Source organism: Branchiostoma belcheri, unplaced genomic scaffold (genome assembly GCF_001625305.1).
Source record: "Branchiostoma belcheri isolate BF01 breed outbred unplaced genomic scaffold, Haploidv18h27 scaffold2, whole genome shotgun sequence".
In the NCBI taxonomy this organism is placed as follows: Eukaryota; Metazoa; Chordata; class Leptocardii; order Amphioxiformes; family Branchiostomatidae; genus Branchiostoma; species Branchiostoma belcheri.
Genome location: NW_017803490.1, coordinates 5850821 through 5864672, shown reverse-complemented (window position 1 = coordinate 5864672; position 13852 = coordinate 5850821). Strand labels below are relative to the sequence as shown.

General features: G+C 38.3%; 1 protein-coding gene across 1 annotated transcript in view; it reads right to left on the bottom strand.

The window, feature by feature from the left end:
- Positions 1 to 6408: 6408 nt before the first annotated feature.
- The window catches only part of LOC109468433 (vacuolar protein sorting-associated protein 13C-like), a 67467-nt gene continuing 60023 nt past the window's right edge, over positions 6409 to 13852 (bottom strand). The window contains exons 76-85 of the mRNA XM_019766681.1: positions 13212 to 13378; positions 12868 to 12949; positions 12502 to 12615; positions 12244 to 12319; positions 11744 to 11907; positions 10757 to 10802; positions 9968 to 10091; positions 7544 to 7658; positions 6811 to 6905; positions 6409 to 6547 (exon numbers count right to left, since the gene is read on the bottom strand). Coding sequence (XP_019622240.1) covers positions 6409 to 6547; positions 6811 to 6905; positions 7544 to 7658; positions 9968 to 10091; positions 10757 to 10802; positions 11744 to 11907; positions 12244 to 12319; positions 12502 to 12615; positions 12868 to 12949; positions 13212 to 13378 — 1122 coding nt within the window. The remainder of the gene's footprint in view (positions 6548 to 6810; positions 6906 to 7543; positions 7659 to 9967; positions 10092 to 10756; positions 10803 to 11743; positions 11908 to 12243; positions 12320 to 12501; positions 12616 to 12867; positions 12950 to 13211; positions 13379 to 13852) is intronic.

The window sequence follows — 13852 nt, the reverse complement described above, 5'->3', positions numbered from 1 at the left end:
CTATATAGAGCTTTAATATAATATCTTATTGCAACATTTCAATTCCACTCAAAAGGTTTGTTTCTGTTTCTCTCAAAGGTAGTACAGAGGAAAATATTGTTAGTGTGCACAGCATTGTTTTTCTATGTGTGTATACATTGTAACATCTGTGTCCATAATATCACCAGGGTCCATAATATCACGTGCACCACCTTGAGAAACAGTGTGCTTAAAGATATTTTTCCTGCAACATACTTTTGATATGCACTCCTTCACACATCAAATGTACATACCTAGGGTATGTTGCAGTAAAAATATCTTTAAGCACACTATTTCTCAAGGTGGCGATATTATGGACCATAGTGATATTATGGACATAAATGTTAAATCAACAAAAAGAAGCAGGTAGAAATATTTGCTACACACTGTGTTCAGAAGTTAGCAGGCCTATGTTTTAGTTTGGTGATACAGACTTAGTATTTTCTAAGATCCTTTGCGATAGAGTAGAAATGATATCAAGAGACGGATAGAGACATGGTTTATTTAGAAGCAATAAAAAATCATATATATGTGTTTTTTTGACCAAATATCTATACTAAAACACACAACGAAAGTTCAGCTATGCTGGGGAGCTTTTGAGATGTACTCTGTCTCTTAGGACAGAGTACATACACATATATATATGTGATTGTCACTAATACTTGAACATGTAACACATAAACGATTGTCATTTTCTCCAAAGCCAAATAATCATCAATAGATTTGGCAATTATAACATTAAAAGTATACTCAAGCACTTACAGAGAAGTCAGCAGGACTGAGGAATCCTGTTCACAGTGATCATTATCATATTTCATAATCCATTTCAGGAATTTCAATGAAAATGGATGGATATCGAAAAAGTATGTCATACTTTTTTGCACACAAGTATCATATAATATTTTTCTCACCTAGGCCACACCAATTTAATTTCTTGGTTAACGGATTTTTCTAGAAAAATAATGGAGCGGGCGGGCGAAAAAAAATAAAAAATAAAAACAGGCCTAGGCATCGTATTATGGCCCAAAATGGTACGATAGGAGCCATGAAGTCAACACACCAGACTGGTTCGAAATTTAAACAATGAATTTTGAACTTTTAATGATACCAGTGCATTGAAAGATGGAATAACTGTAACAACTAGGATGAAAAGGACTGTTTTCAACTGTTCAGGGCAAAATATGAGCATTTTGCAGTTGATTCTGGATTTTTATTTTTATTTGCAATTCAGAAAAAAATGAAGCGGCGAATCCGTTAACCAAGAAATTAAATTGGTGTGGCCCTAGCAAATAAAGATTTTGTATGGTCATGGGCAAAATAAACAACTTCTTAGGTTATAACCAAATCTGTTTTCTTCAAACACACACCTTATTAAAAACACAAATATTCTGGAGAGTCTGACCATATAGTTCTTTTATATATACCCTACAGGGATATACACCAATTTCATCCTTTAGTTAGTTGTTAGTATTTATTGTAAATGTCCTCTACAATATTTTTTATTGTCCAAAAATTTGAGTCTCTAACAAACAACAGAAAGTTTTCAATACTGCTAGTATTATCAATTCAAGAAAGTAGCAGCACCTGAGAAAGCTTGAACAATTCTGCAACCTATTCCAAGGACATTGTGTAATCCTTGTTTATTCTATCTAATGTGTATTTGCTATACACAAAATGCAGAATATTTACCAAAATTGCTCTAAGATCAAGGTATTTTCCAACCACCTTAAAGTAGTCAAAATATTTTGGCTAATAAGTCTAACTATGTTTTGCAATGCTATAACAAAGCACAAAAATTGAAACCAATTTAACAGTAAATACTAATTTACATTGCCTAATAATAATTTCTATATTGCAAATATTTCTTATTAGTGATAACACAAGCCTTACTTGCAATGAATACGTTCTAAAATCAAAGATCATAGCTACCTTAATATCAAAGAGACTTATTATATAACTGTTCCGAATTATTATGACAATGTGGTGAAGGTTCTAACTAACTACTGCTCAAGAAAATTTAACATGATTCATATAAAAGGAGTCAGTAAAAATAAAATTCAAGTAATGCAATTAGCAAAATGGTGATGCTGGTTTTCTTTTGGTCATAATGTGTATTTTTCTATCATGTACATTCTGTGCAAAAAAAAAAGCTTTGAAGAAGAGCATTTATTAGACAAAGCTGAGAGATTGAATTTTTTTTGTTAGTTAATGTGTTCCCTTCACCTGATAATGTTAGATTTAATATGACACAACATCTATTATTGCAGACATCCACTACTGATCTCACTTGTTAATTGGGAAATGCCGTAGGTTTGGATGCAGAAGACTGGTGACTCTGTAGTTGTAAGGTGTTTTGAACAGCAGATTTTCCTACTTCGGTGCACTGAACTTGTCCATGGCCTCTTTCAGCTTGTTTAGAACATGCTGGGGAGAAAAAGGAGTACAAAGCTATAACACAACATGTGCATGCAAGTAAACTCCAGTAGAAGACAAAGAACACAGGGAAAACAACTGTTTCAACAGTATCATAAACAATGCTACAAATTGTTAGTAAACACTCGTTGGTAGGCTTAGCAGTCCATAGTTCACTCAGTGTACATGAATAGTATTATAATGAAATTATTATATATAACAATATGAATTTCTATAAAATTCTGTTGTCTACTTTGTGAAAGGCTATGGCTTGCAGAAGTGACTACAATCTAAGTTTTGTACCCAATACTTATGATACCATAACTAATGAAAACAATACATAATCATCAAATAATGTAATAGTTACAGTTACTAGCAGTAAACCAATAACACAGTAACACTTAGTCTGGTTAAACCAACTTTGAAACATCTGTTGGAGAATAGAAATTGTAAAAGTTAAGCTGGAGCTATATATATTATACACATGAACTGTGAGAAAAAAAGCAGTTGGAAAATTAGTTGAAGTAATTTCTGAGGTATCCGTTGAGCAGTCACAATTTCTCTATTTATTTTGCAATATTTAAACAGTACTTATGTTGTACTACCAAGTAGTTTTGCTAACGTTATATATTAAAGCGGTATATAGATAGAAAAAAACAACCATTAAATAATTGTCTTGGGTTGAAAAAAAGAATTTGGATTGCAAATGGGTTAAAGGCTGTAGGATAAAGGTTATTTCATATATTTAAAACACGCAAGAACACAAAATCAAGACACTTCAACACAGGGAACAATCCATGAGTTTCACACTAGTGTTAGTTGTCTTTCCAGTCTAAAGAGCTAGAGGGCGCTGTGAACTCATGCAAGACAAGGGGAGGAGGTTTTACCCTGGCGTCAGGCTCCCCGGGCGGGCGCTGTTTCAGAGGAAACACAAGTCATACGGAGTTCAAAATATGCAGCTAAACAAGAATATCTCTCTTACTATAAAACACCTAACCCTAAAAAGTTGTGCATTATCATGATGTACTAACTATGGCAATATACCATCCTTGAGAGTTTATTTGTCTATATTTTTGTCTGTAAGGCCACACCAATTCAATTTGTTGGTTCTCGGATTTTTTCAGGAAAAATATGAAGCAACAGGGCGAAAAAAAATAAAAATAAAAACAGATCTAGGCATCCTATTATAGCCCCAAATGCTACGATAGGAGGTATGAAGTCAACACAAAAGGCTGGTTCAAAATTTAAACAATGAATTTTGAACTTCTAATGATACCACTGCATTGAAAGATGGAATATCTGTAACGACTAGGAAGAAAAGGACTGTTTTCAACTGTTCAGGGCAAAATATGAGCATTTTGCAGTTGATTCTGAATTTTTTTTTTTTTGCAAATCAGGAAAAAATGAAGAGGTGAATCCGAGAACCAACAAATTAAATTGGTGTGGCCTAAGTGGACAAAATCAAATTTTGTGACGATAAACCTAAACACATTGAAGATCTATTGGAGAGATTGTTCAATCTCAATGCATGTAGAAGTTAGACTTCTTCCTAATGCTAACATGTGTGACTGAGTAAGTTTTGAACCATTCAAGAAGAAATTACCTGTAGGTACAGTAAAGTCATCTATGTTGTCGTAAGTATGTAAACAAAACAGGTGTAAGCATATGATTTCCATACTTGGGACAAGTTAAAGTTGCATTGATGAAGTGCTCTCCTACCTGTGCAAATTTCTTGTCAGTAAAGTTGATGATCTTCCCAGCAGTTGGGCTTTTCAGGAATGCTGGTTTCTTGACGAGCTGCCTGCCCTCCTGTACAAGAAAATTGAGCAATAAAAGGTTACAACCTTACATGCTTTATGCTCATAAAATGGGATCTTCTATCTACTTTAAGATGTCAGACTGAGTTTAGAATAGCGACACAACTCAGATGTCACCAAAAATATGATTTGGGAAAATCATACAGTCCTATATTCCCAGGACTGCCACTTGCATTCAAGGACTTGACAATAAGAAATCACAGTATAGCAAGTAGCAATCATGGCCTACTGGACTAGTATCCACCCTTCTGACAGCCAATCAGATACTATCCCACTTGTTATTGGAGGAACAGTAACCAACCAATCAGGTCACTGGTTATGGCCAAGAGGCAACATGATTGGATGCTACACTTTTCGAAAATTATAGTCTTCTGCATGTATAGGTCTATAATTAAATATAAAACCACAACAACTTCCAAAATATAGTCTAACAGTACAAACATGCAACTAACAACCCTTCACTAGAAGTATTATAGGTACCAGTAAATTCTATTGGAACTCTTGTTGGACTTTCAAAACACATGCAAACTGGTGTTCTGCTAGGGTTAGGTGTGTACTAGTGTACTGGTGGAACAAGAAGGTTGGAAGAGTTGTGTGTTTGTGTAGGTTTTACCTTCTTCTTTTTCTGTCCATCGGGCCACACAGGGAAGGAATGGGGAGACACAGGGGAAAGATATCACAGTTGGGAGTTTAGAACAGTAAAGATAAACTTTAAAATAGTGATAGGAGCTAGTTCATGGTGTGGTACATTGTAGGTAATATGTCAAAATTGAAAGAACCTACTAGCCATTCTTAAAGTATTGCCAGGGGGCTTCAGCTTTGACCAGAATATTACCCAAAATGTGCCACACAGCAAATGCATACTTCAAACAATGAATAATAGAATTATAGAACATGAGTTCATACATTAAATTCAGCTGCATACAACGAATGTCACAGGGCCCTAATTTGGGACTGTACTTAAATGAACTTCCCCAAATATAAAACTTCCAGACCATACATTAGACAATACACAACAAGTTGACTAATATGTAGTCAGTAAACAGCATGTAAAATGTTCAACTTTTGTCAAGTATCAGGGACTAATGTAATAAAGAACATCAGATTCTGAAAACCTAAAGATGAGATAGTATTCTAACATGATTGAGACATAGATGAGTTGAGGTACAAGAACAGTAAAAAGGTGCATACATGTAGGTTGGGGAAAGATGTCTAAATCCCCAAACTACATATCATACATGTCTTAAGAGATCTGAGAAAATTAACCTTCTCCCTGCTGCCTTTTGCACCAAATCATTACGATTACCACGGCAAGGAGGAGGTTAAGGAATGGACTGAATGACACAGACAAGTACACAGACACCACAACCATGCAGAACTCACAGCACAGAAGGACAGACAGACAGACACAGAGAGAGGTTTATGATGACCTGTAACCTCTCACCTCTTCCTCGGCAGTTTCCTACATTACGCATGTTAAGCGGGAGGGAAGCGATGCAGACATTATAATCTACTGTGACAGCAGTATGGTAGTATGTGTTGTGCCGTGGTGCAAATGTACACAAAAATGTATGTGTATTGAATGAAGCAAGCCATTGCTGAGATCTTAAATAATGTATCATGTTCCAGTGCTATATGTGCATCGATCTCACTGTGAGGACACGGCAAACTCATGAAAAAAGCAACATATCTTGACTTAAATTCTTTTATTAATGCATCGCTGCCTTAGTAATGATCTAAGCTACATATAATTCTGTAGACTGCATCTGAATATAATGATAAACATGCAATAGTACATGTGGCATTATTCATTGGGTAAAATGTAAAGTGTCATCATCAATGCAGTGAGAGACTAAAGGGAAAAATCACTCATTCCATGTTTGATTCACTGCACATTATAATTATCATCAAGCATGTTAAGTCTTGTGCTCTTCTCATTCACACTTTTACATACACACGCACGCGCGCGTGCGCACACACACACACACACACACGCACAAACACACACACACACACACACGCACACACGTATTACACACACACGCACACACACACACACGCGCACACAAACACGCACACAAACACACACACACACACAGCTACAGTGTTGCACACACATACATACTGGTGAATGTAGGTTTCTAGCCTAGCACCCAGGTTTTTAGGACGTACCCACCTTGGCAAGGATCTTAATGCCCTTCTCTACCAGGCTAGGCGGCTCCCTGAACTCATCAAACCTGTAGGCCCAGTCACTGTCCCAGTGTCCGAAGATGTCACCCTTACTGCAGTACACTACCCGCCTGCCAGGGGGAGAAAATGTGTTTACTTACTAAAAGTGCACATTGAGATGTTTTTAATCAAATAGAAAGGGCTTTACCTGCAAAATTGTGTCTAGATTTCTACTAGACATTAAAATGACAGCGCAAATTACATGTATAAGGCCACTTTACAAATCATGGTAATATCATGTGTTCTACAAGCAAAAGTTTCAAGACAGACATCAACACCGACATTATGAGTACTTTTAAATTAATATCTTTTATAGACAGCAAATAAAACTTACTGGTTGGTGATGAGGAAGACCTCTTTGGCATCAGTAGACAGTACTGCGTGGTAGTGGTAGGTATCTGTGGCAGCGTATTTTCCCTTGGCCACATCCTGGAAATACATGAGACAGATCATTGCAAAAACCCGGTGGTACATGTACTATCAGTATGACCTAAACATGAAGGAACTTTTCTTTTTTCAGAGGTTCTGTGTGTTGTGTCAACTGAGGGCATTGTTACATTTGTCATAACAGTATGATTTTGTCAAGGCATTCTCAATCAGAAGTAACAACCAATCACTAAAAAGTCTGCATGTATTTGGTAACATGATAACTGCATTTTCTATGATACATTGATAACTCTGGGGTCGTGTGGCATAATGACAGAGCATTCAGCTCGGAACCAAGAGGTCCCTAGTTTGAATCCTGCCACGCCACTGATCTCGTGCACTTGGGAAAGGCATTTTACATGAATTTCCTCACTTTACACAGGTGAAAATATGTCTGTTGTCCCTGTATTTGTCTGTATTGGTGGCGGTAAAAATGAGTTGAAAAAAACTTGAGTGTGTCGTTGCCATGTTTTGTGATAAATGTTGGAATAGAAAAAAAAAACATGGACATCACTATCCCATTACTATCCCAATAATGCCCTCAGTGTATGACCATATGATGATAAACTCACAAAGTTGCTTACAAATAATGTCCATGTAAGTTTCTGTCCTGTTCTGGTTCAGAAGTGACTGACACATACCTGTAAGACTTGGTTGCCCCAGGCTTCTCTCATGGCATAAGGTCGGATGATACCATCCTCATAGATGAGTCGAGGGGGGCGCAGGCGCTGTACCTCCTCCCCAACCTCTGCAGCTCTGTAAACATGCAAACAAAATCTACCCACAGCCTAAAAATGGTGCATTCCAAAGGGAGGTTGAACACCATCATTATTCTATAATCATCATAGACTTATTTTTACTCCGTGAAGGAGGTCAGGACCTCCGGACGGAGTGTTGTAATCGGCTGATTTTTCATGTTCGCAGTCAAAACACTGGGTTCTCTTCGTGTAATCGGCACGCAATTTTATACGCCGTCTGCGGGCATGCCCGTGTTGATGCACGAATGTGTATTTTTGCCGTTGCTGCTTTCGCGGTCAATGTAATATCGCAGACGCACCCCTACAATTACGAGGCGAATTGGAACGGTCCAGAAAAACGCGTTGTTTGGAATAGCGGGGGGGGAGTTAATAGTTCATGCAGATACGGGGTGGTTTTTATAAGTGGTTCCAGATGTTTTTGCCCATGGTTAAGAGATGCCAAGTTTTTTGGAAGATGTTCGCAGCCAAAACGCATTCTGCCGTACGTCGCATATCTGTGTAATTTCGCATGTGGTGTTGCATTATGTCCGGGATGATGCACGTCTTTTTATTTTTACCGTAGCTGTTTTGATATTGGAGTAAATGGTTATTTTCGAAACATCCCTACTTTTACAATCCTGTGGAATAGACCGTAGGTTTAGGCAGTTGTCTGGTAGCAGAGGTACTGTAAGCAGATATCCTGGTTATCTGGCCGGCGGTAGTAACACTCGCGGTGCTTACCGCCACTGTTGCTGGAATTTGGCTTGTTCCAGGCGCGCTTAATTAGGTACAGGCACCGTAAGACGGTGGGGCTGTCTTTGTTACTAGACACGACCATGATAGTCCGATCTTTATGTGAATGCAATGATTGTGTGTGTGTAATTAAAATCGAAGTTAGAACTTGAAGCACAGTATCTTTACACGCCCTGGGACAAAATGTGGGAGCAGTAATGGATTTAGCTCTTTGTATGTTTTATGCTTGTGACGCGCCCTCATTGTATTAACCCACGCTCCTCCGCAGCGTCCGCTAGCGCGCTATAATTAAATCCACATCTGGGCGCGCGGCGGGGTCCCCAGAGCGACACAGTGCGGAAGCATTAGCGTGTATTTGTGTCCTGGGGCCGAGAACGCATTTTGCGCAAAGCATGCTGGGTAGCAGGGTGAACTGTCCTGGGGACGAGAGTTTGTGGCGCGGGCGGAGAATGCCAAAACTCCCTCCGTGGCTAAGTTCCTTCCGCGACTAACTCCCTTCTGGGCAAATGTAGAGGGATAACGGTACACCCTCATAGCGTCACCAAATGAGGTACTTTGTAAAGGTCCGTTTCATTTGGTATATATTACCATTGTGACAGCATTTTATACCCCAAAATAGGAATCTTGCGTCTTGTTTTAGGTCCCGATAGTAGAAAGAATGCAGTGTACATGTATTCAGATGGCCGCCGTGTAACGTTACGTACTAGCGAGCGCGCACGACAATACCGCCAGAGTAGAGTAGGTTATCCTAACCCTTTAGATAGCGCAAAGAAAACAAAAACGACAGATTTGCATTAAAGAAAGTTTATTTTCCATAGCCTGGGCTAAGCCACGATCTATAACCTATGGCTTCTCCACGGGCGCTGGGGACGAGCGTGGTATTAACCGTTGCCTAATTATAATGTCTGCACAGTAGGTCTGGCGTTGACGCTTGGGATTTTGTTGAAATATATAAAACTTCACGGAGAATTGTCGCCTATGGCTTCTTGTTTAAGTTGAAACACAAAACTTAGTAGTAGAATTGTGTTATCAAGAAGTCTTAAAGTCTAGTTGCCTTTGAAGTTTGTTTTTGCTGAAGAAAGATCATGAAGGTATTCATACTATAATTTTTACAATGTTGTAACAAGACAGAGACATGACAGTTTCAACTGTAGTTCTTGCATTGAATTTTGATATATGAGAAAAAGTGTCTATACTTGTATACATGTATTTATATGTCTCTCCTTTACAAAGTATTTTTCTCAGGACAACTTCAAGTGTATGTTGTTTTGGACAATTTCTTAACAAGACCAGTGACTGTTGTAGAGTTTAGACTTTGTTCCAACACAAGGACAGAACTCACCATAAATTTTCAGTCTTGTCAACTTTTGTCAGACGTGTAATGCACTTGTTGACTCTCCACAAAGTCTGAAGTGTCAGCAAGTGAACCATACATCCGGCGAAGGTTTACGAGATCGATCAAAAATTTATAGGGAGTTCCTTTCTTGTGTTGGAACAAAGTCTGACTCTTTAACTATGGATTCTACCAACACGAATGAGCTTTTATTCAAACAAGACCAGTTATTTCCAAACCACCTTTTGACAGTGTTGAAGGTGCTACTGGCAAAGTCAATGACCCCTCCGGTCGGCCGTGCCACCACTCCCACAAGTCCCTTCCCCATGCCCTTGAAGAATCCACCAACTCCTTCCTTCTTGGCACCTGAGAAAAAGATTAAGTCAAAAATATGGCATACTACATAGACAAGTTGCTTATCAAGACATGTAACCTGTATCTTGTCATATTTTGTATGACACTGACCTCTCCCCTCATGACTTATATGAAAAGTGGACAATTAGCCTAAGAGTATTTCATGAATACCGGTAGATAAAGGTTCAAACAAACAAACAAACAAACAAACAAACAAACAATCTCCGATGCTAGGACTACACTTCAATTTTACACTGTTCAAAGACAATTCTTTTGTACAGCCATACATGTATAATGATTCTCCAATTTTGTACTTCAACGTAACATTCTAAAAGTTTGCACTACACAGCACTAGATTGTACAATACATGTAGGGGGAGGTATGCATTCTCAGAGTCAGAACTCTATACAGAGGTATTAAATCTCAGAACTCTATTGCACTGCAGTAATCTGCTAAGTTTGCTGAGGGCAGACCTCAAGGAAAGAGGACTAGGACCATTGCGGTCAGAAAGAAAACTCCAGGAGCTCAGGAGGCTCGCGATGAACAAGACGAAGTGGAGAGAGCTGAAGAAAGACTGATTGGTGCTGCAGGATGCTAAGCTACTGCAGCAGCAGAACACAGTGGACTACTACTACTACTACTCTATTTCCAGTCTAAAGTTAGTGAGAATTTCTTACCCTCCACAGGTTTGGTGACTACCCCTGTGACTCCTTCAACAAAGCCCTGGAACAGTAAACAGTGTTAAACTTCTACTCCTTACAAAACATTCTTTTCTCTAGAAGATTGGAGTAAAGAAAACTTTTAAAAATGTACATTGTTAGTTTGCTTCCACTGGTTTGAATGGACACATGCTTGAGGATTCAAAATGTAAACTGGAAGAAAAAACTGTATTATGATGATTAGATATAATCAAAATGCACATCCATATTGTTTCTGTGACCTGAAGAGAACAATGTCTGGGCAAGGTATATGTCCTTGGTCTGGGTTACATGTGCACATGCTTGCTTGAAATGCAGCCATGGAAAATGGTTAGAAAGCTGTGAAAGAAGCTGAATACATATATGTTTGTTAGTGGCCTTACTTAGATGTGTAACAAGGCCAGTACAAGTGTAATAGCGGATGGGCTGTAAACATTATAGAAACTTTCATAATTAAAGGTTACCATATAAAAGGTATGTTAACTTTGCAAACATGAGAAGAAACATGAGAACAAGGCATGAGATGTGCATGTGTACCTTACCTTCCGAACCTACAGAAAGGCACAGCAAGTGCATGAGACAAGATGGAGAAGCATACAGATTGTACATACAGGCACAACAAGACAACAGCAACTGTCACTACTGTAACAATTCTATAGCTTTTTAAAAATGAGAATCTACATGTACATGACACTATAATCTTGGCACTATTTGTAAAAGCTGTTTTCTGGATACTATATACTATTAGCAGTTTTACATGATTCCAAAAAGGAATGTTACTTTGCACAGCGTTCGGTGTAAAATGGCATGGAAAAGCACTGTCATACTTCTATGATCAAAGGCAAAGGATATCCTATGTGTTCACTGCTAATTTACATAAATGGGAACTTTCAAGTCTAAATTTGCATAAAAGGGAACTTTCAATTCCTAATTTGCATACCCGGGAAACCTTAATGAGGGTCTTACCATGAGCAGCCCTTTCCCTCCCCGTGCCAGGCCCTCCTGTACAGACTGTGGCTGTTTGCTCATCTGCTGTAGTCTCTTCTGTTGGTAGTCGTCATCCATAGTCAGGGCCGCAAGACCCTTTCCTACTGTTCCTGTGATCCTGGACACTGCACCGGCCGTGCCACCTGATAAACAACAACAGCAATAAACAACAAACAAGTCAACACTCTGCCAGACCCTTCTATACTGTACCTAACATACAATAAGTTAAGCATCTTCAAAATGTGTCCTATTTGTGTACAGTTTAAGGATGTTTCTATTATTTAAAAAAAAGGTACCAGGTTTCTAAGTTGTTCCTGTCCTTGGTACTGACTGTTGAACTGTTGTACATGCTGAATCTTCTACTAGCATTTACCTTACAATCTGGCTTTCCTATTGTATATACTATTAGGTACATCTTGCTACACTTTTGTTTGATTCAACACTACAGAGAAAGATGAAATTGTCATTTTTTTTCTTACCGATGGCGTGCCCCACTAAGCTTCGAACTCCGAGGGCCAAGCCTTCTGCAAATTCTTCAGGGCCTTGAATGGCACCCTGGGAAAAAAGACAAGGGGAAATCAGTTGGTACATGTACATTCTTCTAGAAGATAACATCATTGTCATCCATTCATGTACATGTGCACAAGACAGTCATAATATTTTATGAATTTTTAAAAGAAAAAACTGTTGTTAGGAGCTATGAATTCTGAATTAATGCATACAAATGCATACTATACCTGGTAGGGCTCATAGAAGAGATCCCCTACCCCCTCAGTCAAGCCCCTGATGAGGCCAAAGGGGTTTCCCAGGACATCAAGGCCCAGTACTAACACATACATTTGCTTGATCGCCTGAAAAGGTACAGCAAGGATTATCATAGAATCCAAGATATACATGTAGAAACTACTACCGTAACGGTAATTTGTGTTGGCACTAATAATTTGAAAATAATGTTTTAAGGCAGCATAGTGACTCTCAGTAACTGTAACAACAATGATTGGCATATATTATCTCAGATGCATAGGCATGAGAAACTGATTGCTCTGACACATTTGAACATATGAACACAGTTGAAGATAAACTAAGTGGCACAATTTCCTTACTTGTGAGGAGTAGTGCTTGACAATGACTCCTGTCAGCTGACTCTGACTGTAGAAAGCATTCCTACGTTCAAAGAAGGCAAGCCTGGAACAGAAAAGAAGCCAGTCAGTCAATCAATCAAGCAATCAACCAATCAATCAGTGCCTTTTCTTCTAGTGTTACTATCTGTTTTAGATCAAAGAACTGTTAAGGCATGAAAAATTAAACCCAACAACAGGACAGAAACAGTTTCAATTTGATATCTCAAAATACATTTTTTTCCAATTTGACTTAGTCCAGTAGTTTGCTTGATATGTTTCCCATTTTTTGGCAACACCTCTGGGGCGGGGGCATTTACTCTACTCACTTGAACACTACATCCTGTATCTCTGTCAGTGTGACTCCGACACTCTGTAGTAGCAGGTTCAGAGCCTTGAAGTGTATCCCAGGAGCCGGGGCTTTCTTCTTCTCCTCTTCATCTGTCTTCTCTGTCTTATCATCACCTCCTCCGTGGAGAGAGAAACTCAAATGGACCTACAAGGATATGGTTTTTATTAACATTTCATAAAAAATCAACCTCAATGGACACTTACCTACCAGGTTAGACATTGGTTTGTTTGTTTGAGAGTGTTTGAGAGATGTCTAGTGCAGGCAAGCACAGTTTAGATTACACTGGAGAAAGTTTAATTGAATATCTATTTAGGCAATTTTTTTTCCTGGCAGAATTACCTACTTCATGAGTAGATCTAGAAAGTTTTGCCATTTTAATAAATAAATAACTGATTCAGAATGATTTGTCCTGAAAGTCATATGAAAACAGAAATATAGATTATATTATAACTTTTTGTTACATTTTTGCATGTATTGATTCAGAAGATTTTTTTCAATTTCATGTTTCCATATCATAGTTTATATTACTTGATGTAAGTAACAAGAACTGAAACACAGAGGGTCACTTAACTTGTTGAGTCGTAGCTTAATCAAACGATTTGTGCAAATTAACTAAAT